At 37.4% G+C, this 16106-nt stretch overlaps 1 protein-coding gene across 1 annotated transcript; it reads right to left on the bottom strand.

The window, feature by feature from the left end:
- Positions 1–791: 791 nt before the first annotated feature.
- Positions 792–14197, bottom strand: LOC124160753 (alpha-aminoadipic semialdehyde dehydrogenase). Its single transcript, XM_046536765.1, has 8 exons — positions 13922–14197; positions 13229–13445; positions 9477–9694; positions 6098–6313; positions 4883–5062; positions 3801–3983; positions 2384–2590; positions 792–1495 (listed from the first exon to the last, which is right to left on the bottom strand). Exons 1-8 carry the CDS (start codon positions 14096–14098, stop codon positions 1283–1285), a joined length of 1611 nt encoding a protein of 536 aa, XP_046392721.1. The 5' UTR covers positions 14099–14197; the 3' UTR covers positions 792–1282.
- Between the last annotated feature and the right edge of the window lie 1909 nt (positions 14198–16106).

The raw sequence follows: 16106 nt of genomic DNA, 5'->3' as shown, positions 1-16106 counted from the left end.
TCTTCCGATAATGCCGGAAGAGCTGTGACTGAATGGATTTTGCAGTACCATATGAAGCACTGCAATTTACAGAAAAATGCAAAGCCAAAGAAAGGGTTACATTGACAAACAAAACTGATAACTTTTTGAGGAACCTATGAAATTATGCGATATTTATGTCTGTAAGTTCAAGACGGAGCATAAAGTTCCCCCTAATGACGAAGCATTTTTGAAAGACCAGTGGATGAAAATAAAGATGATGGCTGCTGCATTGAATCCTACGGAAACACAGCTCGTCCATCCGCTGCGCTGTGGGGGCACAGGAATATTTTCTTTGCGGATGCACACTCAATTTTGGCATTTTGTGGCTTAACGAAGGCAGATAGGTTAAAATGCGTGAAATTAAATTAAATGGAAAATAAATTTTGTAATGTTCACTAATACACATACAAATCTGTATTTAAAAAAGCACCACCAAGATTTCATAGTATAGTTACACCTTCAGGTGCATCAGTCATGCAAATTAGATGCATGCATGAAAGATGCACCTGAATATGTAACTATATAATGAAAACAAGATCATACTTTTTTAAATATACATGTATTAATGAACCTAATGAGATTTTATTTCCATAATGGATTGAATTTCCATAACGGAAAGTTTTCACAGAGTTAAGCCTGCAGTTATCAGATGCATTTAGAAATTATTTGAAGTTAAACACTGACAGAAACTGAGCTAATACAAGAAATAAGGTATATTAATAGGTAAGAAAAGGATGTTTAGCCAATATTCATGAAAAAAAATACGAGTATTTTTAGTTTTAATATGATTCCAACAAATTTATAGTTTATTTTCTCTTGATCATGATAAAATGTCATATATGTACATTCAAAACGAGTAAAAACTATAAGTTCAATAAACAAACAAAGCTGTAACATTCAGTTAAATTTTCCTAGTACTGGGTTCCAAAAACATGACATAAATCAGCAAGAACAACATGATATCACCCCAGCCAGTCATTTCAAAGCAGCATTTGGGGAGAGCCAGGAGAACAACAACAGAGCACCATTTCATCGGATAAAGAAACTTTACAATTGTAGATAAATGCATATGAATGCTTCACAAATTCTTACATCAAAAATACCACGTCAATATAAGCAATTACAAATATTCATATCAAAATACTGTAAAAAATATCAATTTCTCTATGGCACACGGAATGTGATGTAATTATTGTGATTTACAAAATATTTTAAGTTTCATGAACTAATGATCGAAATTCAGTCATTGATTTCAGCAGTTTTACTCAAATTTAATTCCTTGAGCCAGAGGCAATTCTTTGCTGTGGTTGATTGTAATAGTTGACCGCCTCATGTATTGCTTCCAAGAATCCGAACCAGATTCTCGACCTCCTCCAGTAGCCTTCTCTCCTCCAAACGCTCCTCCTATCTCGGCTCCACTGGTTGGAATGTTTACATTCACTATGCCACAATCAGATCCTTTCGGGCCAATCCACTGTAAAAGAAAATACAATGTGTAACATAATTAAACTACATCGTTCAAGCAAAGTAAAACAGCAACAAGTTTGCTGCTGATACAAAACTCCATTTGACACACACACACACCACTGAAACTTAAGATCTAACTTCCATTTGACACATTCCAAGAGGACCTCAGAAATTAGTGAGGCCATTCCTCTTTGTAATTTTCCACTTTTTCCATTACAAATATATTAAGAAACTAATGGCTAGGTCCTGACTTTTTCTGTGACCTTCAGTCAGCTTCTGTCCTCCTTTATGAGCAGTAACTTTTAGGCTAGATCAGTCTCAACAAAAAAAGTTTTAACCAACGTCATGAGACGCTAGAAATTTGTGTCCTGTTTTGAATGTGCTGAGCAATTGTTGTAATGAGATATACAATAAAAAATCTTTGAAAACTATATTTTTCTAACGTAAGATAGTAGGAAAATAGAATGCATAAGGGGCTAATACAATTGGTACACAAGCAGACCTCGTGCCTAATCAGAAAAGTTCTAGCGCACACAAACAGTAAATGTTTGATATTTACTATTAATATCAGATACCCCCACCAACTATATCATGAAAAACCTTGCACATTAGAGCTGATTGAAAACACAAAAAAGCAGCAATGTCAAAATTAACACAAAAACTCACAAAGCAAAATATTTAAAAAACCCATTCCAAGACGGAGTGACCAGCATAAGTAGAGTATATCTCATAACATGAATATTATACCTATAGATGAACAGGATTTCACAATGGGGTACATAAATTATTATACTATTACGAGATAATTTTAAAATCTAGAGGTCAGCTTCCTCAGTGGTGTTTCCTTAACGAACCAAAATGATACTCATGACTTAGAAAAAAAATTGGCACAAACCTGGAACAGCTTCCCTAAGTCAGTGGTGAAGATGCTCGAAGATAAACCTTGGTCCACCTCATTATTCCACAAGATGGCTTCTTCAACGTTTTTACATTTAAGGACATACACAATTGGGGCAAAAGTCTCCCGATGAACTACACTGGCATCATGGCTTAAGCCAGTAATGATTGTAGGCTCCACAAAATATCCTTCGCCAGGTACGACCTGCAAGCATGAAGGAGAACCATTTAATAAATGTGTACATCACTTCTCACTCTCTCACCACCAAATTAACCTCAAATTTGTTTTTTTGCACGATAGAATAATACAGAGGGTGTTCAAGCAATAAGAAATTTGATCCACCAGTACTATGTAAATCGTTCCATCAACATTACACTTCTCTAAGCTGTAACATGAAACTTCTGTGGGGACCACTGAAAAAGATGAGGAACAGCAAACTTTTGCTACAATGTAGTTACTTACAAGGCAGTTCCATTGTATATATTGCTCATATTATTCTTTTCATATTACTCATAATTCAAATCAATTATTAGAAATTTTATGCCAAGGACCAAAGCATATCCTGGAGGATGAGAGGGTCTCAGGCCACTCACTAATGATTCTTTCCTCATGGTTGTTTCCCCACATATTATTGTTAAATTTGTAGAATACCCCAATGTAAAATGGCCAATAAGTGAAGTATTCAGTGGCATGAGAATAAATAAAAAAAATAGATAGCATCAGTAAATAAAACATTTTTTTCCTCATTTCAAAGTCATGTATTAATTTGGGTTAACTTAAAACCCATCTATGCTACCACCCGACCGAATAGTCAACTTACAAATTTATTTTAATAATAATAATATTCTTCAGAGTAAATTTGTTGTAAAAACAGAAGTAGGCACTGTTTTTTCATAAAAATATAGAAAAAACTGCTACTACCTTTCAAACTTTCCTATCTAAAGGCCTGGCTAAATGATACATTAACATGCATGAGTTGTCTAATGCATATGTCTATGTCATAGACATTTATAAATAAAACATATGTCTAAACGCATGAATGAACACGAAAATGCACCGTGTAACCACTCAACTTGTGGCTCAAATGCATGAATAGAAAATAGAATCTGTTTTAATTTGGTTCATGCATTCGTATATGTTCCCTTCTGGTCCACAAAAGTCATTCACACAAACAGACATTAACTTGTACAAGTTAATGCATCGTGTAACCAGGCCTAAAGAAAAAGTGTTCCCCTAAAGGCAATAGTTATAATTTCTTTTCTGCCCAATTAATTTTTTCCCCTTTCAATTCTCTTACGAAGACCAATAACTTCCAAGTACATTGGATCACTGGAGCTAATGTAACTATGTACATGCAATTTTATCCTTCTTTTGATGGTCTCATGACTGCCACATAACATAGCATCATACTCACTTTTCCTCCGTATTCTATCTTGCCTCCCAATTCCACTGCTTCCTTAATTGTTTGCTGGTACTTCTTAAGGCTAACTTCACTGTGGAGGGGGCCATAAAGAGTGCCTTCCTCGAGGGGATCACCAATACGCTTGGTCACCTGACCATATGCTTGCTTCAGACGAGAGAGAACTTCATCATAAACCTGTAACATGGAACAAAACAATTTGATTAGGATGGCCCTTCATGTAATTGAGTACATTCAGTCCTCCATATACAAACAAAATGCATTCCAAGCAGGACCGGTAAGTGGTAAGTTTAAGTGGTAATCAAAGTACGCAGCTGTGTAGGGAGCCGAGCAAAAGGTGGTGCCTTGGCACTCAGCCCGATGTGCAGTACTACTCCTACAACCTCGAAGGTTATTTACGAGGGGGCAGCCAGAATGTTGTACGCTTACACTAGAAAAATGTCTCGTACAGGCCCTAGTTCCAAAACCTCGTTAGTAAGTTGAAAAACCTAAGCAAGGCAACGAAGGGCATAGTTATCCTGCAGAAAGCAGTGCTGAATTACAATTTTGCATCAACTCACGATAGTGAAAAACTGATCCAGTGATGTGTGTGACGTGTCTGCAGCAAAAAAACATTTTGCTGCCCGTGAGAAGGAAAAATGGGCAAAATGCTGAACAGTTCCTGACTCCACAAAAGTTTCATTGATAATTCAGTTGGACTCTGCCCAAAAAGTGAGTTCCTATACACCACACTGCGCTGCGTCGGCCAATCTCAAAGGTGCCAAATTTGCAATTTTGGGAAAGCTTCAATTTTTTTAATGTATAGTACTTACTGCAAAAAAATAACTAACTAACATCTTAAATTTTACAATATTTAGAATAGATCAGAAAGATAAAAATTAGTGGCCAATTGATGGCCTAAAACTTTTCAAATATGTATATGATAATAAGAAAAGAGAGACGAAGTATTGATGCCTCTATGATGACGTTACGGTCAACTAGCACTGAATCAATTATGATAAAAATGACATTAACTAACATACCTACAATCTTTATCAGTACCAATGTCCCTTTTGCTTTTTTTAGGTCTTTCTTACCTTTTCATGAAGAATTAATCTCCTAGTAGTTGTGCATCGTTGTCCAGCAGTACCAACGCAAGCAAAGACCGCAGATCTGACCACCATGTTCAAATCAGCATCTTCTGCCACTATGATGGCATTGTTTCCACCCAACTCAAGGAGGTGCTTACCAAACCTTTCTTGAACTGTCATGGCCACCTGAAATCAAGAAAAACAGAATTCATCAAATAGGAGATTAATTTAATTTCTGCCAGTATGTATACCCTGGTTGCCACTCATGAGAGATGAAACTAGCACAGGTTTAAGAAAAAAAAATTTTGTTGTTGATATTGGATTAAAGTTATTCCACTTCCACCCTTGTTCCATTTAACCACAAACCAGCTTAGATACTATGTAAGTCAAAGTTGATCCACCTGCAGCACAAGCAATATAACTTTCCCCACCTCCCTTCACCCTACAGAGGGTTGAGGAAATCTAATGGAATAAGAAAATGCATGTTTTTTTGCTATCTCATAAAATCATGAATTTAGTTGCATACTAGAAATAATGTTCTCTTATTTGCATGGCTTCCGCAGCCATACTATGAGCAGAGCATTTGAATGGCTCATATGGCGGTCATATTTTAGGGAGACAAAAAAATCAAGTCTGCAAAATTTTAGATACACTTCCTATAAAAAGATTAAATTTCAGGAGTGACAATTTTTTACTGTTGATCAAAAATACTTGATTTCTTCATCACTCACTCACACAGTGATACAATGCAATGGTTAGTTTGGATACATGAGGGATACAGCTCACCTCAAATTAAGCCACATGTGTGTCAAATTCATACACACTATGCCAGTTCCTTTCTCTGAGCCCCCAACTTCTTTATACAAGCACAATTATACCTTTATGGAGGAAATAAGGGGGAATACCTTTATAATATAATATAGAAATATAGATAATACGATAAGATATAGATATATAATATAGAAATAAGGGGATACCTTTATGGAGGAAATAATAATAATACCTTCAATTACAAAAGTTCTAGTAAGATAAATCAGACATCATTATACAGTGTATCTGTCAAACTACATTAGAGGAGGAGAAAATGGAATGGATTATACGCAAACTAGATAAAATATAGTCGACTCTAATGAGGGCATAAGCAACTGGGACAAAACAAGAAAGATTTCAAAAACACACATATTGAGTTAATATGAGCAAAACAATTCATTCAAAGCCTACCTTCTTCCCGACCTCTGTGCTGCCCGTAAACGACAAGAGCTTCACACGAGAATCCTTGGCCATTGCCTCTCCCACATCAGCTCCACCAGAACAGAGAGAGCAGATTGCACCAGGAAGGCCATTCTCTTCCAGCACCTTCGAAACCACACGAATCGTGGCCACCGACACGAGAGGTGTACTCGGAGCACCTTTCCAAAGGACAGCATCTCCACACACCTTGACAGAAAAACAAATGCAAGCAAATTAACAAAGTTTTGTAAGAGGCGGCCAACATTTTTTACTGCACATACGCTAGTTAAATCTGAAAATTTAGGTAGGAATTACAAGAGATAGATTAGTAAATATGAATTTTAGTACACCATAACTCGCATTAGAAATGTGAAAAACCCATTAGCAAGAAAGCTAACAACTCCATAGAAAATAAATATCTCCAAAGGAGGTGTAATAATTTTTTACCCACTTAATTGTGCTTGTAGCTCCAGCTATAGAATTGGGCATCCACACCCATGCCTTTAGCAGTAAAATACGTTTATTTGCTGACGACGCTGTCATCTATCGCGAAATTAGTGATCACTCTGACTATGGAAATCTATCATCGGACTTAAACAACGTTCATTTGTGGAGTCAAGAGTGGGGACTCGAACTTAATCTGAGCAAATGCATGGCGGTACATTTTTTGCGGAATTCGTCCAACACTAACAATGTTTATGCAGTGGATGGCATTAACATAAAGGCAACAGAAGAAGTGAAGTACCTGGGAGTTACGATAACCTCGAACCTCACGTGGGGAACTCATATAAAGAATATTTGCGGTATAGCCCTGAAGAAATTAGGATTCGTCAAGCGTATTGTGGGAAGATTTTCGGATGAGAAAGTAAAAGAAAGGTGCTATTTCGCTCTCGTCCGACCGCACCTTGAATATGCAGCGAGTGTATGGGATCCAGTGCAGAAAGACTTAATCCGCGAGCTGAATAAGATACAAAGGAAGGCTGCGCGTTTCGTCAAAAACCGCTACGGGCGTACAGACAGTGTTACCCAGATGTTAAGCGAATTAGGCTGGGAGCCGTTGGAGACTCGGAGGCTGCGCGCTAGGCTTAGATTGCTTGAACAATTAAGAATGGATATATTTAAGAGCGACACAGAGAACATAATCTTAGAGCCACACTATATTTCCAGGTCCGACAGAAGCGATAAATTAAGAGAGATTTTTAGCCGAACGGATAGATATAAGAATTCGTTTTTCCCCCGAACAATAAAGGACTTTAATAAACGCTTGTCCCAACCTCGTTAGAGCACTTCTTTTTTATTTTTTTTAAATAGCTGTAAACGGCTGGTGTCCTAACACCCCCTGCCACACGCCTTTTAGGCGGCTTGCGGGGTATTATGTAGATGTAGATGCCTCGCATAGTGCAATTTTGATTAGTGCAATTTCGATATAGAGCAAATTCGTTCCTCGGGGAAACATCGCAACGCAGTGTAGCCTAATCAAAAAACTCTCATGATAGAACGTGAACTTGCGCTAAGTACACACAAAATTGCAATCATTTTACGCATATTAATAGTATTGCTTGTCTCAAATCTTCTTTTTTGTTTATATATTAATAGAAATCCATTGCAGTATGGCCAAAAGCAGTACTCGTCATTGGGTCCAGTTAGCCGGCCATTCGAAGTAATTTATTTCGCCTCCTTAACAGAATGACAATAGTTAATTTAGATCATCAATTAAGCGTGGAGCTAGTCGAAATGAGTTTTTTTTAAGCAGTACGGTTTGAGACGTAATTTATACCGTCATAGGTTATTGGGCGATTGACTTCCAGGTAGAGGGTCGACGCTAAAGCCTTCAAGGTCATCGGTATTCATTGCGGAGAAATGGAGCGGTGGCCGAGTTGGGTATCAACACATAAAAGGGTCCGCTATAGTGTCTCAGACACAATGGCTTCATTCCCACCCAGCAGCCGTAGGCGCTCTGCATCTCAGGAATACAGTGCACCAGTAGAAGGTGATTTCGATAGAGCCATACAGAGTAAAAACTAAGAGAACAATGGCAAAAAATAGGAATGCGGGTAGAAAAATCAAGAAGTTATCAAGAAAAACCATAAACCTAGAAGAGAAATTGAAAGAGGTCAATTGCTTAGAAAATGGAGAGCATCAAAGTGATATTGTGTGGAAGTTTAAACTCACGATGCCTTATTCTGAATAAAGACGAAGTTAAAACATCAGTGACATCAGCCGCAGCATCTTCAACCAAGCGGTCAACACAAGCGGAAAGTTCCTTGTGAATGTGTACAAAAAGACGAGGGTGGTAATCGCTCCGAGACATCTGGTGAAAGCTCTGGTTGGTTCCAGAATTTTAAACAGCAAGCAGGTATTTTCAGTGTGGTGATATCAGGTGAATCTGTAACTGTTGATAACGCAGTCACCGCAACATTTTCTGATGAACTCCAAGCTGTGATTGAAAGTGGCTCCTTTCTCCCTCAACTAGTTTTTAGTGTTGACAAGATGATATTGTTTTGGAAAAGAATGCAATCTTGTTCATTCATTTTCAGGGAAGGAAAACCTCGGTCAGGTTTCAAGGCATTTAAAGACTGTTTTACGTAGCTGCTAATGCCTCAGAGGACTTCAAATTAAAATGATTCATCATTCATAAACTCTGCTAGCTATGAAATGGCACTCAAAGTAGCATTTGCCTGACATTTCGATGAGAGACATAAGGGCCTGGGTGACACAATAATTGTTTTTAGACTGGTTTGAAAAATCCTCAACTGCCGGCAGTGCATTACGAACCCCTAAGATAGCAGATGTTAGCCCACCCGCACGACAGGAGGGAATTTCAAAAGCACATACGAATTTTTTTAAACGTGGGTACACGTCTTTGAATGCGTGCCTATAGTATCTTTAAAGATATTTTAAACTATAAACATTTATATCAATAAGGTTTTCTAAGGCTTTTTATGAGAATATATATGGTTTAGAGGAAATTCGATACCCAACACCTATGCTACCAGGAATGCATCCCTATCCTCCCAACGTTGAAACGCTCTGGTATAACACAAAGTCGTATAGTGCAAAGACCCCAAGGAATGAATCCCTTGCACTATAGGAGGCATGGGTGTAATTCTAATGACAAACTGTTGAGATAGGAAAGAGCAAAGGATAGAAAGAGGAAATTAGGAAGAAACCTCAGACAAAAATTACTACTTTTTTTGGTTGAGAACTGCCCATGGACATTTAAAATCTAAACAGATCAGAATGCATGCTCTAGCAGGAAGTATAGAATCAACAATTAAAAGTTAATTGATAAATTTCCAGTCCATTAGCACTTTTATGTCACCAAGAAAATTATTTTCAATTACAGAGAAACGTATCCAAAAGAAGTTACCATAGCTATAGCACTATTCCAGCCATAGACAGCAATTGGGAAGTTAAATGCAGAGATAACACCAATTGCTCCAAGAGGATTCCAGTTCTCCAGCAAAACATGCCCAGGTCGCTCAGATGGAAGAATTTGCCCACTCAGCATTCTAGACAGTCCAACAGCGTAGTCACAGATATCAACATACTCCTGTACCTCACCAATGCCTTCAGGCAATATTTTACCTAAAATACAGAAAAAAGAAAAAAAATCCCTATTAAAGCAACTTTCCCAATGACTAAGAGAGTACAAAGATATGACACACATGTAATCAACTGATTTCTTTAATGCTTGAATGAAGGTAAATTGTTAACTATGATTTATATTTTATGTTACATTAAGGCCATATTAATAAGATGTTTAAATACATACAAATGCATTTGATATCAAGATTAGGTATTTTATTTTTCTAATGCTGACACTGACTTATTGCATAAGTAGAATAAAATGCAGTTCTAAGGCCTTTCCACATTGAGGACTCTTTCCCTAAAAATTTAATTAATTCTGATTTACTGATTGGCCCTTCTCACTTAAAAAAATTAAATCTATTGATAATCCAAACCAATCAATTGAAATTAAAACTGATGGAAATACGATGGCAAAGAAACACAGCTTATCTTTCCCAAGCTTCCACATATTATAATATGAGATTTCATACAACAGAAAAACAGATAACAACAAATCTACATATATCCTTGGTAAGAATTTTCAAATGATTATACTATCATAACATTTTTTTCAAAGAAACCCCAGTTATTTGTGTTACTGAAAAACTTTCAGGAACCTATAAAGTTCTATAGGCACTTTTTACCTGCCAAGTAAACAAATTAAGGTGCAAAACCATAATTGATTATTACTTTTATTTATATCGACAAGTATTTTTCATCAAATTTCTGTCCAAGAGAGCTGTGTCAAGGGTTGCTAGATTTTCTAGGGAAAAAGCGAAACTGTAGGCATTCTCCAAGTTGAAGTTTGCTATGAACCACACATTCCTGCAGGATTTGTCACCAGAGGCCAATAAGGCAACCAAAGCTGTAGCAAGAAAAAAATATTGCAGCAAGGGTGGTCTTACGGAGAGAGGGTACACTAAACACCAAATTGCCAAACATTTAACCGCAGGGGGAAACCTCAGACCCCCGATTGCTGCAGCCTTGGACACAACCATATCAGGAAATATAATTCGCTTTGTAAGTTCCACACTGACAATTAACCATTGAAAGTTTTGATACTCAGGATGTCCAGCCAATCAAGGCAAAAAAAATCATGTATAACTACCACTTGTACAAGGAAATTTTACTAAATTCCATGTTAATATTAAGTGATTCCTGTGATAGAAAAGAATTTTAAAGTTCCCAAGATTACTTCAATACTTTTAAATAACATTATATTTATGTATTCACAAGGACAAGGAATAGGTTAGCACACATTGTATTTAAAATTTAAATTTATTTAATGCAAGCCAAGAAGATGCTTCGACCTCATAAGTAGATGTTGATGTCACCTGGCATTCTATTCTTCATGTTTTTGAATCTGACTCGAGTCAAGAGTGCTAGAAATTTCGATTCTGTCTTCTTGTCTGATATTTCACATTTTGATGCAGCTGTAAAAATTCTACAAAGCTACTGCACCTAATTTTACAACAAACTCAATTAAGGCTAGAAAATGGGTGTTGAACTGTCAAAATTTTATGTGAAATGAAATATAAGATTTTTCAATTCCCGGTTTGGGCAAAATAATTGATAAAATTCATGCATGATTCCCAATTTTCCCGGTTGCTGGTGACACTGTCATACCACCTGATGGCATACGCACCGAAACCATGTTTGATGTTAATAAATTGCCAGTGTGGAACATGCAAAGCAATTTTTATTTATCATGGTTCCAAAAAGTTCAGATGGAAACGTTGAACAGAGCGAACCACAGTGGCATAGCCAGAAATTTTGTTCGAGGAGTGGGGGGGTCCATAAATGGGTGGGGGCGAAAATTTTTGAAGAAGAGGGATTTAAACTTTTTTTAAACACTTTTCATAATCGAAAAAAAAAAAAAAACTTCATTTTTCAAAGAAAACTTTTGTAAATCCATGATTTTTCAATATTTGGTTTTCTTTTGTGATCCAAATGTGTTTTTTACTTGGGGGGGTGGGGAAGTAAGTGTGCTTTTATATTTGGGGGGGGTCCGGAACCCCCTTGACACCCCCCCCCCCCCATCCTCGCAATGCCACTGGTAAAACATGCTGAATAATCTTGCCGTCCCATTCATGCCCTTGGCCTTTACAAAGCTCAGTAGACCCATTAACCATGGATGAATAAACATCAGGACAGAAAAAAGCAGTAATTTTTCATGATTTTAATTCCAATACTGATCAGTATTTGGCATCAACAGAGCTTTTAAAATTCTTTCATCAACTATTATTGGTGCTAAAACAGTATATATACAGCTATAGAACAGTTCTTACTTGGGACATATATATTTATAATAATCCATCGTTTGGAACCTCATATCCATGCATGAAGAAGTTCTTGAAAATTTATCATTCTAAGTGGAGCTACAGTTTTCCAAGAAGTAAAACCTCACCTATTTCCAATCACGTCATAAGAAGAGTAGGAGAGAAGAGAAGCCTCATGAAAACCTTGACAACAAGACGGAACAACCCTACAGGCCATATCTTGAGACATGATGGCCTGATGAAGACAATTGTTGAGGGACAAGTGGATGGCAAGAATGGAAAAGGAGGACAAGGAACAGTTAAAGAAGAATGTGAAAGAGACAAAATAGGTGGGTGTGAAAAAATTTAGCTTATAGGAGAATTGAGTGGAGAGCTAGGTGTCAAACCAATCTTAGGATTGTTGACCAGATAATTATTTCCATTCATAATCGGATGAAAATGTTTGTAACACAATGAAGTAAAATAAAATTTAAGAGTAAAAATAAATCTCCGCCACTTAGTAAGTGGATGGAGAAGTTTTTAAAACTATTTAGGAAAAATAAAATATATAAATATAATAATATATATATTTAATATAAAATATCTATCCACGTAAGATCGCCCGGGCGGGTTGGGTAGGACGGGTTGCACTAAAAGGAACGGGAAATCGTTTTATCAATGGTTTCGATAATGTTTTTTCGCAGTAAATAGTTCCAGAAACCGCCGCCAATGCGACAAGGGGCTTAAACTCCGGTCGTGCCCAAACTTGGAAACTGCATACCCTGTCTCACCACCAGGACAACTATGCAAAGACGTCAGAGCTATTGTTATGTTGATGCGGCCGTCAAATACATAGACGATTGACCATAGAAATATTATGGCCGTAAATGGAAAATTGACGCTTGAGACATTTACATAATTTACCAGCAGGATTGCAATTCCAAGAAGCTAACGCTCCCCAGTAGCGGATACAGAAAAAACTCAAGAGCGGGTGCAAAATATATCTTGAGTTGTCTTTACTTTTAGTGTAATAAAAAATGATCAAGTCACAGGCAGATTATAAGAAAATTTTATTTAAAGTGATTATACAAATGTAAAAGACAATGCCATCTTATGATTTAAAAAAGTTACAATTGTGGTTTTGCAATATTTGGCCATACAGGCGTTCCCGCAAGAGGGGGGGAGGGGCACGTGCCTTCTGCGCCCTCCATCTGTATCCGCCACTGATGTCCCCAGGATGTTTCGTCAATAATAAGTTGAAAATACCATAGCAAATTATGATTGAGACACTCACCCATTTCAAGAGACACCAACTTCCCCAATGGCACCAGTTTGTTACGGAGAGCATCGCCAATCTGCCTCACAATTTCTCCTCTTTTGGGTGCAGGAATGTCAGCCCACTGATCCCAAGCCTTCTGACATTCTTCGACACACTCATTATAGTCTTTTAAAGTGCCAACTTGTACTTTGGCGATAGCTTTACCGTTTGCAGGACACACAGATGTCACCAGCTGAAAAAGAGGAGAGTAATAAACATTAAATGAGAGTGAATGAAACTGCTTCAATGAAACCTTTCCCATATCGTAAAAAGTTGACATAAAAATGAGAATCTAGGATTACGCCTTCTTACGCATTAAGCGAAAAATCATAAGTGGCTTTCTGTAGACAAGGAATATTACAATGAAGGCAATGCAATTCAGTACCGTAGCGCTTTCGAATAAGATCCTTTGAAATTAAAGAAAACGGTCTTACTACACAACACAAATGCGGTGAAGTTTCTTTGTCTTACCGAAACGAACAATCACTCAAAGGTTAATTACCACATTAATGAAGAAATGAGTGTAAAAGATGCATTCGTTCCCCTTTACACTCTCGGAAAACCAAGAGTTAATCCCATAATTCATTCCAATCAGCCGCAATTAATTATAATCAGACAGCTTTCCAAAACTATGAGAAGGTAACACAAATAAAATAGTAAAAACATTACCTCTCCAGAAGCTTTCCATTTTCCATTGTACACTCCACAGTTGACTTCTCCAATTCCAAGTTCCTTGAGAAATGCGTACTTGGGGTCGTTCACTAAAAATCCAGTTGATGCCATTCTGTGCAAGTGAATTGGTTTAATGCTACGAAATAAATGAACAGATCTAATCATCACAGCCATCAGCAGCCGATAGAAATCTAATCGAATTGTATCAATGCGCGTTTCTCCTAAGAAGAACCGGCGAGAAAGGACTGCATAACTTCGGTCTAAAAATTCTGTCAACACTGTTGCCTTTCCTTGATTGCACAGAAGTTAGCACAGCATCCGATGATACAGGGAAAGAACTGTCTATTAAGTTTATTAGCCGATGAAATGGAATACACCTATTTAATTTTGCCTCGTTGATTCAAATGTGAGACTAAAAATATTCATTGAATTTACTACAGAAATATTTCGAAAGTTTGTAGAATCTTTCAACATTGCCATCTGTTTATTAGTGACCTTGAACACACAGGCAGTTGATAGTGGGAAGACGGCTCGTGGTTGGTTCGTTTGCCCTAACGGGATTGACCTTGGGGGGGGATGTTTAAACGTTCGAAGAATAGAGGCAGGGGATATAGAGCTACGGTATCATAGAACAACCAGCCCAAACCAGCCAGACAAGAAAGAACAGCAGCTGCACCGTACGTTTAATCGAAGCCTCGCAGAATTTTCCTTTGATTAAATTGCACTTCTTCTTTAAAATGTTAATTTTCGAAAATGAGCGGGTAGTAGTCCGTACGTCTGCATCCACGTGTAAATCCATTGAGCAACAAAAGCTTATCCGTTATTGAAATATGTAGGATTATTGAGACGAATAATTAAATTTGGTGTTAACCCCATTCATAGCTTCTAAAATTGGTCAATCTGCTCAAAAAGTACTTGTAACCACTTTTCCTAGGAGAAAAGTTTGCATAAATATGTTCATGTATAGTTTGAATATAAACATCTTAATTAGTGTATACATATTACCCGACGCGTATTTTTTATGGTTTTTGCAACAAAATGGAGTGTTTTTAGCCAAAGAAGAAAATATAGCTCAATGGTTTTCCAACTTGCAGGAATGTGAAGAATGTACTTGCAAAAAGTCACACTTCGGGAGTCACAAATCTTGCTCCGAGAGCAACTTGCACTTTGTGGGGTAGGCCAGTGTGTGCCTCCCCTCTATTCACCCACCTCTCCTGTGTGTGACTGCAGTCATGACATGTCCTCTGTTATCCACTCCTCGCAAGGAGTGGCTAACATTAGGATCAAAACTAGGGGGGGGGGCAAGCCATGGTTGTTCAAGTTGCAGGTAAGATTTAAGCATGGAAAAGATGAATGAAATCAACATTTTAAGGAAACTGTTACAGTTCTTTATTAGTTTTTAAAATTATTTACTTGAAAAAAATATTACTTTCATTAAGGATTCATTTCCCAGGGGAATCCCTTGAGAAAGCAACCAGCATCGGTCGGGAAATGTTGGGGCCACCCAAGAATTGATGCGGCGACATAGCCCAAAAGTTTGTATTCAACAATACAAAAATATTTAATCAATTCTCTAAAAGTGGGTAACGTGGTTTTCTTTAATGCCGTGGAGACACCAAAAAAGGGACAAGTCGCCTCACCATTCATTCTTTTTTACCTTCTACCATCTGCTGACTTATAGTATCAAAGATGAGTGCCCTCCTAGGAGCACACGCAAGATGAATTTTGGTGCGTTCAGGGCATGGGAGGGGGAGAGGTGAGTAGGGAGAGGACATGGGCAGCCTGCCACTCTTCTATGTGCCACACTTCGTGGGCATTGGAATATTTTATTTGTGGATGCATACTCAAATTTGGCATTAAGTAGTTTAATGGTGGCAGATACATCAAAATGCATGAAATTTCTTTCCTTAAGGCCAATAACTCAACAAAATCGACAAAGAATGACTGTAAAATATTAAATTTTTCGATTTTTGACCCTCGATCCCCTCATAAATTGCATTTGAGCGAGGGCAGTGGTGCAGCGAGGGGGGGTTTTGGGGGATAAAATCCCCCCAGAATTCAGAAATTTTTTTAAGTTTAATCCATTTCACTTAATTGGATTAATATTACTTATAGAAAAGTGTAAATATTAATAAAATATCCCTCAGAAGGCCATAAAACTCGCAATTTTCAACCATTAATC

The sequence above is a fragment of the Ischnura elegans genome, chromosome 6, assembly GCF_921293095.1.
Source record: "Ischnura elegans chromosome 6, ioIscEleg1.1, whole genome shotgun sequence".
Classification (NCBI taxonomy): Eukaryota; Metazoa; Arthropoda; class Insecta; order Odonata; family Coenagrionidae; genus Ischnura; species Ischnura elegans.
Note: the sequence above shows the minus strand (reverse complement) of the source record. Positions and strands in the feature narration are given on the sequence as shown.